Source organism: Coenobita brevimanus, chromosome 11 (genome assembly GCF_032717465.1).
Source record: "Coenobita brevimanus isolate Jiangsu-jjx chromosome 11, ASM3271746v2, whole genome shotgun sequence".
Taxonomy (NCBI): Eukaryota; Metazoa; Arthropoda; class Malacostraca; order Decapoda; family Coenobitidae; genus Coenobita; species Coenobita brevimanus.
In genome coordinates this window covers 10,059,096-10,073,720 of record NC_136964.1, presented here as the reverse complement: position 1 = coordinate 10,073,720, position 14,625 = coordinate 10,059,096, and the positions used below count along the sequence as shown (strand labels likewise).

Here is a 14,625-nt window from a genome sequence, read left to right as displayed (position 1 = left end):
TGGAGGTGGGGCTACAGCAGCTCTGTGGCTGGAGTGAGGAGTGCTTGGAAGAAGTTCAGGGAGCTGTTGCCTCTCCTGACACTGAGAGGGCTCTCCCTACATGCTAAGGGATCTTTGTATGCGGCATGTGTTAGGAGTGTATTACTGTATGGTAGTGAGACCTGGGCAATAAAGGAAGAGGATATTCGCAGGCTCAAACGTACAGAAACGGCAATGATTAGGTGGAGATGCAGTGCGTCACTGAGTGCAAGGTCTGGGGGGGCTGGGTTTACAACGGAAGAGTTGAGAGGAAGTGTATTGGTGTTGTGGTGAGGAAAGGTGAGATGGTTTAGGCATGTGGAGTGGATGGGGGATGATAATTGAGTGCAGAAAGTAGTGTTAACGCAGGGGATAGGGTAGCGAGAGGCAGACAGAAAAAGACCTGGGATGAGATCACTTAGTGTGACCTCAGGGATAAGAGATTGAACATGGAGGCTGCTAGAAATCGAGCAGCATGGAAAGCCAAACTTAGGTGACCAAGGGCGACGCATGCAAGGATGTTGGAGCCTTTGAAAACGAAACGAAACGAAAGAACGAACGAAACACCTCCACGTAATCCTGTATCTAATTATTTATCTATCTACTTAACTATTTATCTATCGCCAATTGCCTCTATCAAGAATGAGGTGGAAAAAACGATTGATCTTCCTATCATTTCGATGTACTAAACTATTTTACTATGTGTTTATCTAGCGTCACACGCCTTCAATAAATAAAAGGGCAGCAGACCACCAACAAATCGTCCCATATCTATCTAACAACTGATCCCAATCAAGCAGATGCCTTGCTGTGGCAGGCAGCGCGTGGCCAGGGTGGGAACAGGGTGCTTGCACATGGCGAGGTGCAGGTAAAATGGAGGAGGCATAGCCCCCAAGAGGATGAGCTGTGTATAGGAGATATGTAGGAGTAGTAGTCTCAGCCAGGACTTTGACTACTTGGTAAATGTGGTTGAGTTCCCCGCCTGGGAGTGTTGTGCAAGGCCAGCTACCACGTCACTGCCATGGTAGTACCTCCCGGGACGATGGTAACCATCCACCTACTACCTTTTTGGTGGGCTAACGGGTGCTACACCTTGCCCAAGGGTGACCCGGGACTATGCAGGCCAGGGGCGTCCACCTGCCCTCAGCCGCACACATCACACACACACACACACACACACACATATCATTATTCATGTAAATATTAATATGAACAGCATTCCATGATAATATCTACACTTAAATTATACTGCTAACCTAACGTAGTTTTATACATAAATAATAATAGTTCTAAGTGTTGAAGTGTAAAGGTAATGCAGTATTAGTAGTAGTAGTTACAACCCCAGGCTAATCTGAAATGGAAACCAAGTGGACTAAAGCCTTGAACAATCCTACTGCAGGCCGCCATCCTCCTTTCGGGGAAGCGGGAAGCTGTTGAGGACAAGCTGGAGTGAAAGGAGTACAGAATTATGTAAAATAAATAATGCAGAATAAAAAAAAAAATAACCAAATTAACCACTAAACACTGAAATTGGTGACTGAGGCTTGAATAACTGGAATGATGTGTGTGAAATGTAATGGCTTTTATATAAGGCAAAATATACATAAATCTATATTCACTACTACTACTACTACTATCACCTCAACTACAACAACAAACACCACTACTACTACTACTACCACCACCTCAACTACAACAGCAAACACCACTACTACTACTATCACCTCAACTACAACAACAAACACCACTACTACTACCGCACCACCATCACCGACACTAATACAACTACTACTACTACTACTACTAATTACCACCATTACTACTACTGCTACTACTACTACTACTAATTACCACCATTACTACTACTGCTACTACTACTACATCACCTCAACTAATGCAAACACTACTACTACAACTACTACTATTATTACCACCACCACTACTACTACTTCTAATATTACTGCTGCTGCTACTACAACTACAACTACTATTGCCACTACTACTATTAATACTACTACTACTTCCATCATAGTGCAAACTCTCTCTCTCTCTCTCTCTCTCTCTCTTACATAACATACACTCCACCCAAAACTGTTACCTAAAGACTAAGTTCGTGACGGGAAGGTGTTCCGGGAAAACAGGAAGAACCTTAAAACGACCGGAACGAGTGACTATAAATTTGAAGTGATGTAAGAGAGAGAGAGAGAGACGTTTATATATATAGTGTGTGTGTGTGTGTGTGTGTGTGTGTGTACAATCTCATATACAAAACACATATATGAAAGAATAAGCATGTAACTGAATGGAGGATAAATACAACTACTTTGTTATCATCATCTTAAAACTGCTTCCTAGTGTACATATGTAAAAGTATTTAAGATTTTAGTTCAACAGTCACCATACAGAAATATACTCTTTTTTTTACGCTGCTGTCTTGAAAGGAGATTGGAGTATATATATATTTTTACACTGGCTATACAGGTAGAAAGATTTACTGTATTTAGCTTTACGCATCTTACGCTTCATGTATGCACCAGGTCAACTCTGGAACTGTCTCCCTCTGTCTGTATTTCCTACTGCCTATGACCTCCAGTTTTTTACATTAGCTATATAGAAAGGAAGATTTACTGCATTCAACTTAAGTAATAAACTAGGCATCTTACGCTTCAAGTATGCACCAGGTCAACTCTGGAACTGTCTCCCTCTGTCTGTATTTCCTACTGCCTATGACCTCCAGTGTTTTACATTAGCTATATGGAAAGGAAGATTTACTGCATTCAACTTAAGCAGAATTAAACCCAGCATCTTACGCTTCAAGTATGCAACAGGTCAACTCTGGAACTGTCTCCCTCTGTCTGTATTTCCTACTGCCTATGATCTCCAGTCTTTCAAACGCGGTGTGAATGAACGGATCTTGAATTTGGCTCTCTGCTGTTTTTGTTTCTTCTTGGAGGGAACTATTTGCGGGCTCCTGGCCTTGGGTTCCTTCTTCCTTGCATTAAAAAAAGAAATATTAACCGCAGAAAATAGTTTAACACAGTGAGAATATAAAGTTGCAAGAGTTACAAAGTTTTTACACAATACGCAGGGTAAATACAGCATAATTCAAGACCAATTTCTCAGCACTATTTTGGTTCATATTAATTTGTAGTGCAGTTTAATTTGTGTATAATGTGTGTGTGTGTGTGTGTGTGTGTGTGTGTGTGTGTGTGTGTGTGTGTGTTTATCGTCTGCATGTGTGTAATAGCGAGATAAACAGAGAGAGGTGTTGTGGTGTGTGTGTGTGTGTGTGTGTGTGTGTGTGTGTGTGTGAAGAGGTAACGCTTCGGTGACTGAGTTGTGTAAGAGAGAGAGAGAGAGAGAGAGAGAGAGAGAGAGAGAGAGAGAGAGAGAGAGAGAGAGAGAGAGAGAGAGAGAGGGGGGGGCCATAACTCACCCCTTTGTTCACTGAGACTAGTGGACTTTGAGGGCTCACACACACACACACACACACACACACACACACACACACACACACACACACACACACACACACACCGTTCCTTAATTACTCTACGGTATGCTTCGTGGGTTTAGTAGACTCAATATTTACCTCATATACCTTAAGGGAATTTCTCTTAGTCTTAGGAGGCTCACTAACCCACCTTTACCTTCCTTTCTTAATTACTTCCAAGGTGTTCTTCGTGGACTTAGGAGACTCAATTTTAACCTACTGCTTTCCATTACTAGTATAAGGTGTTCTCGTGGTCTTAGAGGGCTCACTGATACACTGATACTGTACTGATAAACCCTCCCTTCCCTTATTGCATTATTGTTAGTGATTTATTTTTGCATATTAATCCTTTATTTAATTATTATTATTATTATTATTACTACTACTACTACTACTACCTGTATAACTATTACTACTACTACTATTGTTACTAGTACTTCCCTCTAATACTATTAATATTACTGCTACTACTACTACTACTACTATTATCATTACTGCTGCTACTACTACCCCTACTACTTTTATTATTATTATTATTATTATTATTATTATTATTATTATTATTACTGGCAAGTGGTTAGAAAAGAGGTCTGGTGTTTGAAAGGACGCTAGTTCGACCTACCACAAGACACACCGATAGTCACTAAATAAATAAAATATCACCAGTCCTGAGTGAGACAGCCCTAGCATGTATTCAATATGGACGGTGGGTGTTGGCGCCGCAGTGGTGACATGAGAAGATGCGTGACGAGTGGCGGGTCTCAAGGATGAGGCTGAGAATTTTATGTTGGAGTTAAATACAATAAAAAATTCAGATAGCGCATACCTCCGTCAACGCTAATATAGATTATGATTTATTGATTTGGAATTCGACAACTTTCCGAATCATTCTTGTGTACACAGAAAGACAGACAGAGATATACACATACAGGCAGAGACAATTCACATATACACACAAAGAGACACAGACACAGATGATTACCACCACCTACTTCGCTGGTGAGGCAGAGAGGGTAAAAAAATTAATTCCAGCCTGGGATATAACACAAGTCAACCAGTCACTTCCCAGTAATAAATTCTGTGTGGGATTGGTAAAATTCTGGAGTTACTAGTTCAAAGAGACTAGTAAAAAATTGATATATACTTGTGTGGGATCTTGTGACTAGTACTTGTATTTTCCAGAAAGTTCCAGAACGTGCTTGCCTGTTCTGATCGACATCTTTCCAGGAAAATCTGAATGCCCTGGAATAGTCTGGAACATACCTATTCCGATCTACATCTTTCCAGAAAATTTTAAATGTCCTGGAACACTGTGCATGCATGATTGTCCGAACTTCCCATGCATCGCCCTGGGGTTACTATTCCGTCTGGACATTGATCTATAAATCCCTGTCTAAACTCTACCCACGTTCTTAAGTGTTAATAAAACACGTGATAAATGCAGTTACTATTTATTGTGTTCACCCAGACGCACGATAATGATTTATTTAGTACATATACATTAGGACTGATATCACCTTTGCTTAGTACATACACCAGTTTGCTTAGCACATATATCACGTTTGTTTAGCACATATACCACGTTTGTTTAGTACATATATTACGTTTGTTTAGTACATATATTACGTTTGTTGAGTACATATACCACGTGACTGTGTGTATATAGAAAAATAGCCTTCACTTTACAAATATTTACGTCAATATGTAGAGACGGAATGTAACAGCTGTGTGTGTGTGTGTGTGTGTGTGTGTGTGTGTGTGTGTGTGTGTGTGTGTGTGTGTGTGTGTGTGTGTGTGTGTGTGTGTGGACGGAATGTAACAGCTTTTTCGTGTGTGTGTGTGTGTGTGTGTGTATTTGACCTCGCTGGGGTCAAGGTTAGGTCAAGCTGGGTCAAGATGTAACAACTCCCTAACACCTTTTCTTAAGCGATTTATTTTGTTTATTACGCCTTCCTGTCCTACCCTGTAATAAATCCATCTAATTTCGCCATACTCTGCATAAATCATCTCAAGTCCTCCCTAACACCTTTTCTTAAGCTATTTATTTGATCAGTACACCTTCCTGTCCTACCCTGCAATAAATCCATCTATCGCCATACTCTGCATAAACAACTCTATCTATCTATCTATCCATCTATAGTCCGACGCCCTAATCCCGCAAAGGGTGGCCACAGACAAAACGCCTCCAAGTCGCTGTCATCCACCATTTGACTGCCCTCCCCCCCAACTCACTCCCTCCTCCTTCATAAACCATACATATCCAAAAATAAATCGCTAAGGAAGAGTGTTTGGGACGAGAATACGGGCTCATGGGAAACGATTTTATTCAAGGGGAGAACTTAGGTTGATATACAAAAAATATAAAAAAAAAAATAAATAAATAAATAAATCGCTCGAGACATTACGTTGCGAAGGGTAATACCGAAAGGAAACAAGAAGGAAAACGAAGAAAAAAATAGTAAAGGAGGCTAAAAACTCTGGCATTTTCTTTATAATAAACTTAAAAAATAAAATTAATAATGATCAGTATATACGGCTAAAATGAAATGACAATAATAATAATAATAATAATAATAATAATAATGATACTACTGCTACTACTATTACTAGACTAATAATAATAATAATAATAACAATAATAATAATAATGGTAATAATAATAATAATAATAATAATAACAACAATAATTCTTCCCTTCCTGAAACCATCCTAACATACCCCACACATAAATAAATCGCCACCTGACAGGCATCACAGCTAACCCTGGCCCCATAAGGTGCATGAAACCCACTACACCAATACACCAAAGCCTTATACCTATACACAGACGGCTATACTCACGGGGTATACTTACAACACTTATCACTAGTCAATATATCACAAGAGTGGCTGAGTATACTGTGTGTGTTGATGGACGGTGTGGGTGTGGTGTATAGCCTGGTGTGATCTGGTGTGTTGTGGCTGGTATAGGCTGGTATAGCATGGTACGACTCTCTCTCTCTCTCTCTCTCTCTCTCTTATATAAGGTGATTGTTAAAAAGTATGATTCTCTCTCTCTCTCTCTCTCTCTCTCGTTACTCTTTAAATTTCCAAATATTTTACACGTAGAAGCGAATATTGAGAGAGAGAGAGAGAGAGAGAGAGAGAGAGAGAGAGAGAGAGAGAGAGAGAGAGAGAGAATTTTCCCAATAATCATCCCGTGTTTCACCATTCTTCGTACACCTCTGTTATAATGCCTTCAGCTCTGATCAATACTTTATGGGACTGAACACTCCTTTTAGACACATATAATTATTAATATATCACCAATAATTTATTTTTTATTATATTATAATAACAGAGGACCACTCGATCTATCATTATTATTATTATTATTATTATTGTTATTATTATTACTATCATTATTATTATTATTATTATTATTATTTGTTGCTTAGTCACACAAAAATATTACTATTACTATTATTATTATTATTTGTTGCTAAATCTCAAACTTTTTATTATATTCCTCATTCACAATTATTATTAGTGTTATTATTATTATTATTATTATTATTATTATTATCATTATTATTATTATCGTGATTATTATTTGTTGCTTGGTCTCAAAATTATTATATTCCTCCCTTAAAATTAAGCTTATTATTATTATTATTATTATTATTATTATCATTACGCATTTACTTCAATCATTTCACTTCCATATGCTTAGGAAAATATACTAAGGCGACAATTTATTATTATTATTATTTTTATCATCATTATTATTATTATTATTATTATTATTATTATTATTATTTATGGCTACATTCTTTAAAAAACTAATTATTTTACAATTTTCCGTTTTCTTCATCTTTTTTTTTTCTCCGCGTTTTCTATTCAGGATATCTTATTCGTATAATAATAATAATAATAATAATAATAATAATATTACAGTAATAAACAAAATAATAATAATAAAGGCCAATCAATAATAATAATAATAATACAATAATAATAATAATAATAATAATAATAATTCCTGTAGCGACCAAGTACAGAAATCTCACAAACACGAAGCCAAACATTATGAATCACTAACACAATAATCTAAAAAAAAAATAATAATAACAATAATAATAATAATAATAATAATACACTAACTCTCAAAATCATCACTCACTCTCTCTTTAATCATCGTTCAAGAGTCCATATAATCTAGTCAAGGTCTGGGAATCGCGCCACATTTAGGACGAAAGAATATGAAACGCATACGTATTATTTTGAAACAGTTACGGGGTTCCGAAAAGGGTTTCAGTACGGTTCAGAATCTATCGTTCACTTTCCCTTTAATTATCGATCGTCTGCTTCAAATTCCTTAAATATTCACAGTATTACCCACAAATTCCTTAAATATTCCTACAAATTCTTAAATATTCTCAGTCTTACCCACAAATTCTTTAAATATTCTCTTACCCACAAATTCCTTAAATATTCTCAGTCTTATCCACAAATTCCTTAAGTATTCTCAGTCTTACCCACAAATTCCTTAAATATTCTCAGTATTACCCACAAATTCTTAAAATATTCTCAGTATTACCCACAAATTCTTAAAATATTCCTACAAATTCCTTTAATATTCTCAGTCCTACCCACAAATTCTTAAATATTCTCAGTATTACCCACAAATCCTTTAAATATTCTCATTCTTACCCACAAATTCTTTAAATATTCCCACAAATTCCTCAAATATTCTCAGTCTTACCTAAAAATTCCTTAAATATTCAAATTCCTTACATTCTAACCCTCTAATATACTTATGTACATTAATACTCACTAATACTAAGGCTAGGTCGTGTACAGATTATCTATGTACTTAAATTATGTACTGAAGGGTATTACATATGTACTCAAGGGTATTACATCAGTAGTCAATGAGAAAATACCGCTACTCATGTACTCAAATCAAATTACCTTAAAAAATTCTTGCTACATATTATTATTATTATTATTATTATTATTTTAGCTTATGACTGGATATTATTGAAAAAAATTATTGAAAAGGTCCAGAGTCAGAAAGATAGATAGATAGATAGATAGATAGAGAGAGAGAGAGAGAGAGAGAGAGAGAGAGAGAGAGAAAATGAGTATGGTTTCTGTGTGTGTGTGTGTGTGTGTGTGTGTGTGTGTGTGTGTGTGTGTGTGTGTACCTTTCACTAAAACTCAGCCATTTCACTTTCCTCAATAATAATAATAATAATAATAATAATAATAATAATAATTGGAGAAACAGAACAAATATCACAAATATATTACAACTCTCCTTAGATTTTCAGAAAGGGATAAGGAGCGAGAGTAGCAGCACTTCTTCGTGACTATTACGTAACACTGTGCATGTTACAAAAGTGACGTTGCATCGTAAAGTAACACAACAACTTAAAGATATCTCACGCGACTTAAAGATATCTCACTTAAAGATATCTCACGCGACTTAAAGATATCTCACTTTAAAGATATCTCACGCGACTTAAAGACATCTCACGCGACTTAAAGATATCTCACGCGACTTAAAGATATCTCACGCGACTTAAAGATATCTCACTTAAAGATATCTCACGCGACTTAAAGATATCTCACGCGACTTAAAGATATCTCACTTAAAGATATCTCACGCGACTTAAAGATATCTCACGCGACTCAAAGATATCTCACTTAAAGATATCTCACGCGACTTAAAGATATCTCACGCGACTCAAAGATATCTCACTTAAAGATATCTCACGCGACTTAAAGATATCTCACGCGACTTAAAGATATCTCACTTGAAGATATCTCACGCGATTTAAAGATATCTCACGCGATTTAAAGATATCTCACTTTAAGATATCTCACTTCCTTCAAAAAACCTCACTGTTTCTTACACATCTCCTTAGATTAAGAATAAGTCGCTACTGGAAACGTGTTACGGGTTTATCCACAAAAAATAATTACATGAATGCAAACTGGTCCAAAATTCTGAAATCGCACTACTCCTTGCACCTTAACCTGGCCCAGTGCATCCTATCCACAGCACTTCTTCGTGACTAGCATCATATTCTTTCACCTTAACTTGGCCCAGATTTTCGTCCTTTTGCAGCTTATTTCACGTAGCTCAGTGGCAGAAAAAGACAGTACTACGGCTCTACATTCTTTCCAGAGCACTTCTTCGTGACTAGCATATTCAACCTATTATTACAATGGACTATACTCCTTTCACCTTAACTTGGCCCAGATTTTCGTCCTTTTGCAGCTTATTTCACGTAGCTCAGTGGCAGAAAAAGACAATACTACGGCTCTACATCCTTTCCATGGCACTTCTTCGTGACTAGCACCATTCTAGTGCTAACCTCTTACTACAACTCAGTATTCAAGATGGAAAGATGGCAATTTTAGGCCAAGTTAGAGTGAAAGGAGTACAGAATGTTGAATAATACATTTTTCATCACTAAAGCACACTCTAAATTCACGTACATTAAAAATAAAGATAGACTGATAGATAGATAGATAGATAGACAAATAAAAAAATAGTACACCTTTCTCTCACTCGATGCATTAATAAATTCAAAAATTCAAATAAGCCAGTAACTCCATTTGAAAATTTAAAATCAATAACGCACTGTAACGTCAAATATGAACGAACGTGTAGGATTTCAAAATTATGGTCCACTTTGCATAATGTTTTGTATACAGTTTATTTCCGTTCCAACTCTGGCCCTAATCACACTCTTCCAACTGGCTAATTCAGACTTCTCCTGCGTTTCCCGCCAAAGTTTTGAATAACTTGGGATTCAAATTACTTGTAGTTCAAATCGAAATAGATATGAATGCTATGTTAATAATAATAATAATAATAATAGTAACAATAATAATAATAAAATAATAATAATAGTAACAACAATAATAATAATAATAATGATACTATTACTACTACTACTACTCATGATAATAACAATAATAATAACAATAATAATAATAATAATAATAATGAATCAATAATAATATTAATATTAATAATAATAATAATAATAATAACCTTCATAATCATCATCATCATCCAAATCTTATTCTTCATCATCATAACTTAGAGAAAAAGGAAGAAAACAGGAAAATGATAAAAAAAAACTCCAATATCACTGAAAAAATCATATCTACAATAATACAAAGACAATACAGCAATACAGCCAACTACAGTAAGGCGAGAATTCAAATTTTGGCGGGGAATTCAAATTTTGGCGGGAAACTCAGACCGTTAACGTTCCTAACCGTTATTTTAAAAGTTTGATTTAAAATGAAACGGAAATTGCGCATCGTAGCACAGCGCATCACTACATAAACACACTGCGCCGACGTAGAATGCAGCGCCTATGGTATCTTGGTCCGTGTCAGCTAAAGAGAGAGAGCTGACAGATAGATAGATAGATAGATAGATAGACATAAACACATAAATAGATATAAATAGATGTTTTGATAGATATAAGAGATACACAGACTGGTAGATAAAATATGGATAATGTTGATAGATAGACTGAATGATAGATAGACAGAGGAAATAGGCATAAATAGACAGGTAACTTCCTTGGTCCAAATCAGCTATAGAGACTGCTGATGGTGACAGATAGATAGATAGATAGATAGAAGAAATGAGAATAATCAGCTATAGAGGGAGAGAGAGCTGAGAAAGATAGATAGATAGACAGATAGATAGATAGACAGAGGCAATGAGCATAGAGGTACGTTTCCTGGTCCAAATCAGCAAGAGGGAGAGAGAGAGCTGAGACAGATAGACAGATAGATACAGACAGATAGATAGAAATGTGCATAAATAAAACTAGATACATTTACAAAAGCCCTGAAACGAAAATTAAAATAGATAAATTAATAGATATCTGAAAAATTGACATATATTAGTAAAAAAAAACTCAAAAATCTAAATAAAAAAATGATAGATAAAATAGGGAAGATAGATAGATAGATAGATAGATAGAGGCAATTAAAAAGAAAAGAATTATATGAGAGGAGATGTTAGTGGAAAATTTGAGAGAGAGAGAGAGAGAGAGAGAGAGAGAGAGAGATCCTTGGAAGGTGCAGGAAGGAAGTCAATGATCCACATTCTTAGGCAGGCAGAGACTCCGATTCCTGAAAAGAGAAATTACAGATAATTTTAAAGTTAGATTTGACCAAAAATAATAATAATAATAATAATAATAATAATAATAAATTAGTGTTATAGACCCTTTTTTTTCCCTATAAATTAGACAAATTAATTTTTCTCTACATATAAAAAAAATACAAATTCCTTCTTTCTATATATATATTAAAAAGACCATTTGTATTCTGTATGTATTTTGTATATAAGAGACGGGTGTGTGTGAACTGGGAGCAGGGCAGTGATATGGCGACGGGGTGACGTGGAGGCGATTTGTTTGTGGCCACCCCGTAGAAGGGATTAAGGCGTCTGGCAATAGATAGATAGTATTTTGTATGTATTAATCACAGGTGTATATGATATGTAAAGGTAAAGTTTGATTTATAAGTTTGTATAGAATTTAGGGACAAAGGTATTTTATTTACTACAGGTGAGACGAATGCTTAAGTATATCTATCTGTCTATCTATTTATCTATCCATCCATCTATCTATCTATCTATCTATCCATCCATCCATCAATCTATTCATCCATCCAACCATATAAATAACGCACCATGTCAGAAAAAAACTTCAAACGAATTAACACATTCTAATTAAATAATTAACAAAAGAACACACATAACATCCAAAAACTATCTATCTGTCTATCTATTGCCAGAGGCCTTAATCTCGTAAGGGGCGGCCACAAACAAATCGCCTCCACGTCCAAAACCTACATCCAAAAACCACCCAGAATAACAACAACACATCTTACCTGCCTAAAATGTTACCTGTCCTACCTCTAATTAATGTCTAAAATTTTTTCTGAGACTTTCACCTCTGATTCTTGTCTCAAATTTTACCTTAACGTTTAACCTCTGAAATTTCTCCTCTGATTCACGTTTCAAACCTTACCTACACCTTTTACACTTGTGATTCACGCCTCCAATTCTCCCTACACCTCTGATTCACCTCTCAAACTTTACTTACACCTCTGATTCACGTCTCAATCTTTACCTGTACTGCGTCCACCCCTCCGTCTACCTCAAGGGCGCCTTTGACTTCTGGAGAGAGCGAGGTGTTGTCTGCTTCGCCTGAGGAAGTGAAGACTTATTAGACATACACACAGTCTTTAATATATGTTTACACGGTTTATTTATTATTATTATTATTATTATTATTATTATTACTATTATTCTTGGTGGTAGTAGTAGTAGTAGTAGTAGCAGTAGTACCAGAAGTAGCAGTTATGTTGTATTACTATTATTAATACTGCTGCTATTATTATTATTATTATTATTATTATTATTATCACTACTACTGCTACTATCACCACTACTACCGTATTACTACTACTACTACTATTATTATTATTATTATTAATTACTACATGAAATACCCTGCAAAAGGACGAACATCTGAGAGAGAGAGAGAGAGAGAGAGAGAGAGAGAGAGAGAGAGAGAGAGAGAGAGAGAGGCACACCTGGTTCCGGCGACCGTGCGTTTTCTTCCGTATTTGGAGTGGTTTCTTTCCCTTCCGGTTCGCTCCTCTCCTCCGTGCTATCCTTGTCAGCGCCTTCTTCTACGCCATCGTTTTGGTCTGGAATAAAGTGGGTAGTTTTGTAATCTATCTATCTACATACCTATCTGTCTCTGTCTATTTATATCTACCTACCGACCGAGCATTCTACTACTACTTCATCAACATCACCTACTACAACAAATACTATTACTACTACTACTACTACTACATCATCATCACCACCACCACTTGTTTTATATCATCACCAGCATCATCACCAACTATCACAACTTCCCACTTTCACCAGCTACTACTACATTCATCATCACCACCTTCATCCTCTCATATCCCACCCACCTCACGTGTTGGTAATGTACAGGGGTCCAGATGATGATTATAATGATAAGAATGAAATGATGACAAATGTTTTTTTTTTTTAAATAACAGAACAGAGGAAGGAAAAACAAATGAATAAAAAAAAAAAAATCCATACACCAGATTACCGGTGTCCTCTGTTCATAAAATATCTGTAACAGTTACACTTGAACGCCGTGGGTTGAAGTTTGGAGGGAAACAACTCTGGGGAAGCGAGTTCCAGAGAGATGCAGTTCGGGGAATGAAAGAATTCTGATAGGCAGAAGTTCTGCAATATGGTTGAGTGACATTCCAGTCATGAGCGCTACCAGATGCCCGTGTAGCACGAGGGAAGGCATGGAGAGGCGGCACCATGGACGCAACTTCGTCTGAGCATTTGCCAAAAAATATCTGTAAAATAATGCAAGGGAGGCAACATTCCTTCTTACTTGCAGGGGAGGTAGTTTATATGTAATGGCAGGGTTGTTAATGATTCTAACAGCTTTATTCTGAATTTTGTCTAGTTGTCTTAATGCAACCTCTCCACAACCATTCCACAAGGGTGAGCAATATTCAAGCTGAGAGCGCACATGACTCTTATAAATTACAGCCAACTGCTCGTCAATGATAACGATAATACTAATAATGATGATAATAATGTTAAATGATACGATGATAAATGATGATGCTATACTCTTTATACGCCACTCATACCAACACTAAAACAATAATCATCAATTCCAACATTTCACTAGTTTTCCATAAATATCATACATTTTCTTTTTACTCCTTTGACAGAAAATGGGAGTTTTAGACACCCCAAAAATTTTCAAACTTCTCATATGGCTTTAGACATTATTAATACTAATTATTATAATTATTTTTATAGCTGTTATTATTACTACTACAACTATTATTATTATTACTGCTCTTACCACAACTACTGTTATTATCACTGCTGTTATTACTATTGCTACAATTATTATTATTATTATTATCGCTCTTACTACTACTACTACTATTATTATTATTATTATTATTAATCCAGCTTAGAACTTCAAGAACTGGATGGATTAGATATAGCCTTTATTAAT

General features: G+C 35.9%; 1 protein-coding gene across 1 annotated transcript in view; it reads right to left on the bottom strand.

The window, feature by feature from the left end:
* Positions 1–1,408: 1,408 nt before the first annotated feature.
* LOC145410950 (uncharacterized) overlaps positions 1,409–14,625 on the bottom strand; it is a 57,104-nt gene continuing 43,887 nt past the window's right edge. The window contains exon 7 of the mRNA XM_080281010.1: positions 1,409–1,462. Within this exon, the coding sequence (XP_080137136.1) occupies positions 1,409–1,462 (54 nt within the window). The remainder of the gene's footprint in view (positions 1,463–14,625) is intronic.